The sequence below is a fragment of the Elaeis guineensis genome, chromosome 10 (genome assembly GCF_000442705.2).
Source record: "Elaeis guineensis isolate ETL-2024a chromosome 10, EG11, whole genome shotgun sequence".
Lineage (NCBI taxonomy): Eukaryota > Viridiplantae > Streptophyta > Magnoliopsida > Arecales > Arecaceae > Elaeis > Elaeis guineensis.
This window is the reverse complement of record NC_026002.2, coordinates 37,659,978-37,670,213: the sequence shown is the minus strand read 5'-3', so window position 1 is coordinate 37,670,213 and position 10,236 is coordinate 37,659,978. Positions and strand designations below refer to the sequence as shown.

At 37.2% G+C, this 10,236-nt stretch overlaps 1 protein-coding gene across 2 annotated transcripts; it reads left to right on the top strand.

The window, feature by feature from the left end:
• The first annotated feature begins 2,887 nt into the window (after nt 1–2,887).
• On the top strand, nt 2,888–9,135 carry LOC105052417 (pentatricopeptide repeat-containing protein At2g22410, mitochondrial-like). Of its 2 annotated transcripts, XR_012134966.1 has the most exons (2): nt 2,888–6,430; nt 8,680–9,135. XR_012134966.1 is itself a non-coding variant. In XM_019853259.3 (1 exon), the coding sequence occupies exon 1, from the start codon at nt 3,882–3,884 to the stop codon at nt 5,703–5,705; it is 1,824 nt and encodes a 607-aa protein (XP_019708818.1). In that variant the 5' UTR covers nt 2,888–3,881; the 3' UTR covers nt 5,706–6,649. The 2 variants fall into 2 exon arrangements, 1 of the variants encoding a protein (XP_019708818.1); XM_019853259.3 differs by lacking the exon at nt 8,680–9,135 and having other exon boundaries at nt 2,888–6,649.
• Nucleotides 9,136–10,236: the final 1,101 nt, after the last annotated feature.

Below are 10,236 nucleotides of genomic sequence, written 5' to 3'. Positions count from 1 at the left end.
TTTTTATTTTTCATATATTAGCGATAAAGAATATTCATCATAAATCATTAAGAATTTTACAATGGATAATTGAAATTCCTTCACAAATATGAGATTATTTACGACATAACCTTTTCATCGCAACTAATCTTTTATTTTTAAATTTTTAAATTTTTTAAATATTAGCAATGCAAAAAATTTCATCGTAAAAATAGGTTTATTAGTGACGGACAACCTGTATTCCATCGCAAATAAGCTACTTATTTACGATGAAAATATTTTCATCGCTAATAGTCTAGTTTTTAAAAATTAATTTTTTTTTTATTTTTTCACATATTAATGATGAAAAATATTCATCGTAAATAATCAAAAATTTTATGATGAAAAATAAAAATTTTATCATAAATATGAGATTATTTATGATATAATATTTTCATCGCAAATAATCTATATTTTTTAAATTTTTAATTTTTTTTAATATTTTAATTATTAGTGATGAAATATTTTCATCATAAAAATTTTGGTATTAGCGACGTAATAATTTTATTCATCATAAATATGTTAATTATTTATGATAAAAAATATTTCATCACTAATAGTGGAGTTTTTGAATTTTTAATTTTTTTTTATTTTTTCACATATTAGCAATAAAAAATATTCATCATAAGTGATAAGTATTTTATGACAGAAAATATGTTTTTTATCGTAAATATTTTATTATCTATGACATAATTTTTACATCACAAATAATCTTTAATTTTAGATTTTTTATTTTTTTAATTTTTTTTAAATATTATTGATGAAATTTTTGTCATTAATAATTTTTATTTACAACATAAATATTATTTTTATCACAAATAAGATAATTATTTATGATAAAAAATTATATCATAAATAATCTTTAATATTTAAAATTTTTTATTTTCTTCAAATATTAGTGACAAAAATTTTTAGTCATAAATAACAAATATTTACGATGAAAAATCACTTTTCATCGCAAACACTTGTATTATTTATGATGAAAAATTTTTCATCGATAATATTTAAATATTTAAAATTAAAATAATATTTTATTATTTATGATGAAAATAATCATCGCAAATAAATTATATTTATGATGAAATTTTTTTTTCATCGCTAATATTATTTATTTGTGATGAAAATATAATATCATCGTAAATATTTTTTATTAACGATAAAAATTTTGAAATATCATAAATAATATTATTTACGGTGGAAATTTTTTTCATCACAAAAACTTTCTTTTTTTGTAGTGATGATATGAAAATAAAGTGTTCTCACTTATTTGAAAATGAAAGTATGCCAAATTTTGAGGATTAATTTTTTTTTTAAGGAGGATAGGATATGATAGCCTGGTCCAATTGGACCAACCCATTAGAAATCAGCCCAAGTCCCACCCAAAGCCAAAAAAAAAAAGAATTGGAAGAAGACTTCTGATAGGAGTCTTCTTCCTCAACAATTCCAATCAAACTAGGACTTTTAAAGGCCATCGAAGGCTAGATGACCTCTAGACTCCATATCTATTTAAGAGTCCCAAACCCACCTTCAAACCACCACAAGCATCAGCCTTCTTCTCTCTTATTTCTCCTTATTTTCTCCCATTGAAGCCGTAGCCTACCATTTTTGTGCCCATCAAAAATCGAAGCCAGAGACGCCATCGGATCCAAGACAAGTCACCAATCTTTCCTCCTCTCTGTTTCCCTTCTTTCCATGGCATTTGGCACCATCGCTAGCCACCGACCTCGCCAAACAATTATGAAGAAAGAATCTCCTATTTTTTTGATATTTGTTTTGCTTTTTTCGACCACCAACATCATGATCTTTTGAAGCCAAATCCTAGGCTAGGTACCTCAGCCTCCCTATGACCCTCCATGGTGAGATCATGGCCACCAGTGAATGGTCAACAGCCACAATCAAGAAAAAAAAAAGAAAAATTGCTTGGTCCACTATTTTTTGGTACCCCTTTCTTGATTTCTCGCCGGTTGATCCTCACCGCCAATTGTCTCCCGCTCGATCACCATCGGTTGCTACTGTCGGATATCCAACCATGCCACTGCACCCCGCTGAAGCATGAGCCACTAGCCCCCAACATTCTCCCTTGTTTGGCCAAAGAAAAGGAAGAAGAAAAGATGAAAAAGAGAAGAAAAAAAAAAGAAAAAAAAAAGAGAGAGAGAAGGGATCTCTCTCGTGTCTCTCTCTACTCTTTCTCTTTCTTTTACTCTCTATATCTAATCCCTAGACCCCAAAGTATGAATTTAAAATGATCTTTTCAAAGAGATCCAAAATTACTTTGATATTTGTACAGTTTGTTAGATCTCATCTCGATCTTTATCAGAAATTCATAGCATCTGATCACTGTAAACTCTTATTGAGTTATCTTAACATGATCTTTGATGATCTTAATCATGGATTCTTCTTTTGAGGAATATGAAAATTCTCTCTATTTTCTCTTTTTTTAATCATTTTTCTCTCTAAAAAAATCGAGAGACTCCAGTATCACATCATATCTTTATCTTCTTGGAATTCGTGTTGATCCGATAAGATCTCAAACCGCTTTGGTGCCTTAATGGTCTATCGGATTGATCACCTGATTAACAGCCTCTTTTTATCATTTAATTTTATTAAATTAATTTAAAAAATTAATTATAATTTAATATTTTAAATAGGATTACTTGATTCATCTAGCGAAGTCGAAAGATCTAGGACAAACAAGATAAGTAGATCTTACGCTTCTTATTTATTTTTAAATTATCATATTTTTTATACAAATAATCTTTTGCTTATGAAATCATATTTTTTATAAAATAAGGTAAGATATAAAAAAATATATTTTATTATGACTCTTGATTTCATGATATATTTTATAAAAATGATGTGTTTATGAAACATAAATTTTATGATTTTTTCATCCATATATATGTATGTTTTAAGAAAAAAATATAAAGATTTCAAATATTATCAAATAGCTATGAATGAATCTCTATGGGAAGGTTGACACCTGGAGCTAGCATCCATAAGAATATAGACCAAGCCAGTAGATATAAAGTTGATATACAAAATAAGAATTTTATCAATTAAAAATATTAGCCCTGTCATGAAAATAAAGTGACTATAGCTCGAATATTTGTGAGCAATATTTTTTAAACACATGACAAGAGTAATTTACGAATCATGTTTATGAAATGTTCATAATTTATGCATACATAACTAATTTATGACTTATTTTGTTATATGCTCTATAGACACTTTATTTTTATAATATATATTATTTTTTAAATATTACATTATCATAAAAAAATTTATACTTGATTCGATAAGGAAGTATAGGTTTTATTTACTGAGCTAGTGTAACTCATACCTCTTTATTTTTCTTTTACTTTTACAGATGAATAAGATTAGGAATGATGGAAGATCCAAATTTAGAGACCTGCATAGCAAGTTTAGAAAGTTTGTAGCTAAACATTTAGTTTATTGGATGATCATAGGCTTGTAGTTAATTGTTTATAAATTTTGAGATATAGATTTGATATTTACTTTTGAATTTAGATATTCTGAACTAATTTTGATTTAATTATTTGATGAATGATGAAATTAAATTTTTTATTATATTTTTTATGATGGATATTAGTTGATTATGATTGATTGACTTTGTATTTTGATGGGCTATACCTTCTCGATAATATGATTGTATCATGTTTCGGATTTGAGGCACGACAAAAGAAGCTAATTGATGAGAAGAATATGATTGTATCAAGTCCAAGTTGTGTCACTTAACTTTGGGCTTGAGTTGAAGTATTAACTTGTTCCACTGTTACATCCAAGCCTTTCTGCTATCCGATAGTATTATTTGTACTGCCACTCCTCCAAATTGGAGGAGGGGGATGCCGTTTCCCTTTCATCACCAACGGTCCACCAATCTTCGCAAAGCTTCAAATGCCATGGAAGCCATCAAGAAGTTCCATGCCCACCTCATTGTAACAGGACTATGTAGATACTCTTCTCCCATGACCAAAGTCCTCACCTCCTATGCTCTCTCCTCAAATAACCTAACCCATGCTCATCTAGTCTTCGAGCAGATAGAAGAACCAAGTACTTATATTTGGAACACGATGATCAGAGGATTAGCCCAAAGTGATACGCCCAAAGATGCCATCTTTTTCTACAACCGAATGCGAGAACGAGGTTTGGCGCAAGATAATCTGACCTTCCCTTTTGTACTGAAGGCCTGCGCGAGAGTTCTGGCAATTAGAGATGGCAAAAGGATACACTCACATGGCCTGAAACTTGGTTTGGTATCGGATGTCTTCATATCGAATGCCTTGATTCATTTTTATGCCTCGTGTGCTGATTTGAGCTGTGCAAGATTGATTTTTGATGAAATGCCTGTGAGAGATTTGGTGTCCTGGAACTCGCTGATGTGTGGGTATAGCCAAAACAACCAATTGAGGGAGGTGCTGAGACTTTTCGAAGCAATGCAGGAAGAGGGAGTGACGGGTGATAAGGTGACGATGGTCAAGGTTGTTTCAGCTTGCACTCATATGGGGCAGTGGGAGCTGGCGGAATCAATGGTGAAGTATGTAGAGGAGAATTGTGTGGAGGTTGATGTTTACTTGGGCAATACTCTGATAGATTACTATGGCAGGCGTGGATTGGTGGAATCAGCTCGAGGGGTATTCAGTAAGATGAAAGAGAGGAACATTGTGACGTTAAACGCCATGATTACAATGTATGCAAAAGCAGGGGATTTAGTTTCTGCAAGGAGGATCTTTGATAGTTTGCCTGAGAGGGACTTGATCTCCTGGAGTTCAATGATCACTGGGTATTCTCAAGCAAACCATTTCTCTGAAGCATTGGTGCTTTTTCGGCAAATGCAGAAGGCAAAGGTAAAGCCGGATGAGATCGTGATAGTCAGTGTGCTCTCTGCTTGTGCACATTTGGGTGCGCTTGGTCTAGGGAAGTGGATTCATAATTATGTTCGAAGAAACAACATTAAGGCAGATATTTATGTGGGGAATTCTTTGATCGACATGTATTCAAAGTGTGGTTGTGTGATGGAGGCATTCAAAGTGTTTGGTGCAATGAACGATAAGGATACTCTGTCATGGAATTCAATTATATTAGGGTTAGCAAATAATGGCCATGCAGAATGTGCATTGGAAGTTTTCGCTAATATGTTGAAGGAAGGGTTTCAGACCAATGATGTTACTTTCCTTGGTGTCCTGATTGCTTGTGCTCATAGTGGATTGGTTGATAAGGGGTTGGACTATTTCGAGAGTATGAAAGAAGTTTATGGGGTGGAGCCTCAGATGAAGCACTATGGATGTGTGGTGGATCTCCTTTGTCGTTCAGGTGAACTAGAGAAGGCTCACAGATTTATCACAGAAATGCCAATGGGACCAGATCCTATTATTTGGCGGACATTGTTGGGAGCTTGCAAGGTATATGGCAATGTGACTTTAGCTGAGATTGCCACCAAGAAGCTTCTAGAGTTGGATCCTAGTAACAGTGGAAACTATGTTCTGTTATCGAACACTTATGCAATTGCAAATAGGTGGGATGATGCCATGAAAGTGAGGGAGATGATGGCAGATACTGATGTGCAGAAGATACCTGGTTGTAGCTCGATCGAAGTTAGTAACTTGGAAGGTGAGTACAAAACTGCTAAAGTTCCAATTCTGACAAAGAATCAAGTTGCTGTTGCCTGATATACTTGGGTTCCATGATACTGATTTATAGGCAACCAAATAATGGACATTTGCATGTGCTTCAGAGTCCGAGGAACAGGGTCCCATTCCAGAAAGCCTAATTATCTCCTGAATGGTAGCCTATCAACTAGATATATAAAGCAAATGTATAAAATTAAATAAGGCTTCATTTTTTGAGAACCATAAAGAAGGTTATGTTTAAAACCTAGAAATCACATATGTTAGTTATACTGGTTAAAAGCAAGGCAGAGAAAATGGAGGAGGAAATCTCGTTGACAGGTTAACTGAACATTTGTGCATAGTGAATCCAGACAAACATATGTGACAGGAACTACATCAGGGTTTAAGAGGACACATAGCTCCTCGCAAATCAGAAACAATCGAGGGCAAATCAACCTCGGTGATTTGGTGAATGTAAATTTGATATGGTCCATGCTTTTCTTTGCCAAGCATCATGTGGCAAAATTCCAGAGTGGCCAAAGGACTTATGGACCATGCTGACATTTACTCTTGATCATCATTGTCATCATGTTTTTATGAAAAGAAGAATCTCCTGATCCTTGAAAGAATCTGGGCATTGTCTCATTCTTCAGAAGACAAAGTAGCAGAAACTGCAAAGCCAAGTGAACTTCTGGTTCTGGCTGTGACAGCAGGTACATTATTGGTCAAGAAGACCAAAAAGGATCTACACTGTAACTTGCAAAACCGAACAATACAAAGAAATGGTCAGAGTTTTTTTCGCTTTCCCATTTATAATTATAGAATTTTAGCTTTTTCTGCAAGTGATTTGTTACCTCTCATTGCAATAGATGCTTCCAATCAAAAATTATGCATCCATTCAATTTTCTTCTATCATAACAAATTTGATTCTTTCATTCAGAAACATACTGTCAAATCAGGTGATGTGGGATTAAATGATATCTCCATCTATTCTTAACCTTGGATACCGGTGCTCTTTTTGTTGCCTGAATTTGAGACTGTGAAAGAAACATCCAGAAGCTATTTATGGGCACTGCAGTTATGCCCGTAAAACTCAACAATACCATTATCTTATACTTCTCTATCACTGAAGTTTTTATAGCTAATAATATGAAAGCATATTGATGGTCTCTGGTGACAAACACTGATTCAAATTTAGTTCTCGTTATTTGTAAAGTATGAAAAGCCATATCTAAATTCATTGGTCTTGAATAAATTGTCGTCTAAATTATGCCAGGAAGAGGACAATCAAGCCATCCTATGAGACAAATCTTTTATGGATATCTGTCATGGCCTCAAGTTCTAACAAGTGAGGTAGCAGGTCAGTTAGATAACCTGAATCACTTAAAAATAAAATATTCTTGCCAACAAAGAAGAACAGTAGTTAAAGACCACTTGCTACCGTGTTGATTAGAGACAGAATTTTCTGCAGTCCATTTGACTTGATATGAGACAAATTTGTCAACCTCTAGTTTAACCTGTTCAAGGAATGTTATTTTTTGATGCCACTGTTCAAGGAATGTTAATTTGCTATTTTTAACTGTTACCACTCACCTGTTTTTAACTGTTACCGCTCACCATGTAATGCGAGAATGTCAGCACAACAGCATTGTTAGTACTAGAAGAGCCTGCAAATTTCATGGACTGGTCTCCTATTTTAAGGCTTGTTTGAGAAATCCAGTAGGATTGGGATGGATTTCCTATGGAATCGGATCTATTAATCTGCCTAGCCCTTTTTGTCCTTTTTCCCAAAGGCCCTAGTCTAGGCCTAAATCTTATCTATGGGCCTGTTGAATTGCAGGATTAAAAAAAGTGACCTATAAAGATCCTTTTTTTTTCTCCCACATGATTTGCGCTGAAGGGATTTAGTTGATGTAAGTCTTACTTAAATAGACTGTATAATCCATGGTCCAACAGAAAATCCAACCTAATCCTACTCGATTTCTTAAATAGCCCCTCAGGGCCCATTTGAGAAATCCAGCTTACTCCTGCTAGATTTCCTAACAGGCCCTAACTGGCTCGACCTCCATATTATCCAACCAAAATCCATCCAAATTATCACTACCAAATATAAAGGAAACAAAATCGCGCATTTGATAATAGTAGAACAATGCCAACTGCTAAAAATACCGTGGTTCAAAAGGAGAAGAAAAAACAAAAGATAAAAACAAAACTTGGGGTCCAAATATGTGTTCCCATGGGTTCCTCTTAACGGGTACCACAATTAATTGTGACATGGAAGATACCTTAGATTTTGTTTTGTCCAAATCATATCCTATAAAAAAGATTCGCCAACCTTAGGTGCTCCGACTAGAATGTGTCAAATTCTGCTATGCCCACGTGACATATATCACATCCGCCACTAGATTCGCCCCGAATCCATTAGCGGCGGTCTAGTGTGGATAAAGAGATCGTTGCAAGAAAAGAAGTCTCCCTGTTTCCCCACCTGCTTCTATCTCTAATGACGCAAGGTTTCTCTTTTGGCTCTTCAATTCTATCTATTAGGCTCTGCTCCTTTCCCTTGTTTTCCTTTTGGGGTAAAAGCTTTGATCTTTGAAGGAAATCCATGACGGAAATGCTAAGCAAAAGCGACATAATCTTGCCCTGAAGCCATTGTTGTATGCGCTTTCCTTCCAGAAGAAGAGACCCCTGTCATGTCGGGTTCTCTCCATTTTCTTCTCCATCATTGGAAATTCTTAGGTGTTCTCTGGTTGGTGGTTTTACTGGAAGTGAAGTGGTTTTTGGGGATCGGGGAAGGAATCCAGTGAGACGGAATTCATATCCATGCTCACCCTGTTCATGTTTGCAGGAGCTTCGGTCTCCATTATAATTATAATTTTTTCGATTTCTCGATAGTTTTTAGCATTAAACAAGATGCATTGGTGTCTTCCCGTTTGATTTCCAAAGCTTTTAGGGGTTAGATTCCTGAATAATTATAAGTTTAGTGATTTTCGAAAATGTTTGATTTGTTTCCTTGCGATTTTTTGAAATGTAGATGACTATTACAACTGGAAAAGCTTTGAGATGGTGGGAGAAGGGGTTCGACCCAACATTGCAAAAAAGATCCAATCAGCCGAGGATCTTATCGATTCCTTGTCAGATGCAGGGGAGAAGCTGGTTGTAGTTGGATTTCTTACCAAAAAAAGAAGGAACTCGATTTACCGAAGTGATAAGAAGGTCCATGTTGCTTCCATGGTTGAGAGAGATCTTAGATACTAGAATTATTTTGCTTTACAGATTTGCGAGATTGCTGAGAAGAACCCAGATGTCTTGTTCCTCCGAGTGAACTACGAGAAGCATAAGTCCATGTGATATTGCTTGAATGTTCATGTTCTTCCCTTCTTTAGGTTCTGCGGGGGAACACAAGGTCGCTTATGTTGCTTTAGCTGAAATGCAACAGCAAGTTGTTCCTTTGTTGTTTGGAGAAATTTTTTGTTCCTCCATTCTATTTTGCTGGCAACTTAAATCTACGTCTTTGTGAAACACTCATTATGTGTTTGGAGGGAGGGAGGGAGGGAGGGAGGGGTTAGGACTTAACTCGGTCGTATGCGTATCTAGATGAATTTGATCGAGTTATGGGAGAATGGGTTAGGAGATTATTATCAGGCCCTCTTCTAAACACTATAGTTTCATCCGAGTTTTTCCATGTGTTGGGTGGATGTCTGGCCAGGACACCACCTCCCAAGATCCTTTCAGTACCACGCGATGCAGCAGGAAGAAAGAAGAAACAAAATAAAAGAAAAAACAATCAAAATACGTGGATCAGCCACAAAAGGGCTCGCCTCCACGGGGCATACAAACTTCACTATGAAAAGAAAATTTTTTACAAGAGGAGACCTCACCCTCAACCCTTGTACACCCAATTCTCTCTCACATAAAGTTCCCCTCATAAAAGCTCTCTCTCTTGGAGACCCCCCTGAACCCCTGAAGAGCCTGGCGACCGCTGTCCAGGAGCCTCCTGCTCCTTCTCTCACAGCATGCCCGCGCCTCTCTCTCTCTTCACGCTGGTTCGTACGGCTGTACGATGAGAATCCCGAGCACACCCTTCTCTGTTTCACGCACAGCCCTTTTAAAGGGTTAATCGGACTTTAAACCTTGATTAGAGAAGGATTAGGAGTCCTAAACAAAGCCAAAAACCCCTCCGGACCGTCAGATCAAGACCGAGAGCCCTCTGGACCGTTGGATCGCGCTCCGATCTATGGAATAGTGCCGTGGACCGCGAGAAACACGTGGGAAACGCCCACGCGGTCCACAGGCCGGGCCGTGGACCACCCGGTCCACGGTGGACCGGGGCAAGGGCCAGCAGGCCCGCTGGCGCGGCCTAGGCCCGCGCGCGCCTGGGCCGCGCGACCGGCCTGGGCCGCGCGCCCCGCTGGGCCGCGCGCCCGCATGGGCCGCGCCTGCGCGCGGGCCTGCGCGCGCCTGGGCCGCGCGCCAGCCTGGGCCACGGGCCCCCATCGCGCGGGCCTGGGTCGTGCATCCCGCGCCGGCCTGAGTCGCTAGTCCCGCGCGCCACCGCCTGCGGCCGCGCTGCTGCCGCCGGTCGCCGGCG

Excerpts from the sequence above, each read along its gene's own strand:
- LOC105052417 (XM_019853259.3), top strand. The coding sequence starts at position 3,882 with ATGCCGTTTCCCTTTCATCACCAACGGTCCACCAATCTTCGCAAAGCT.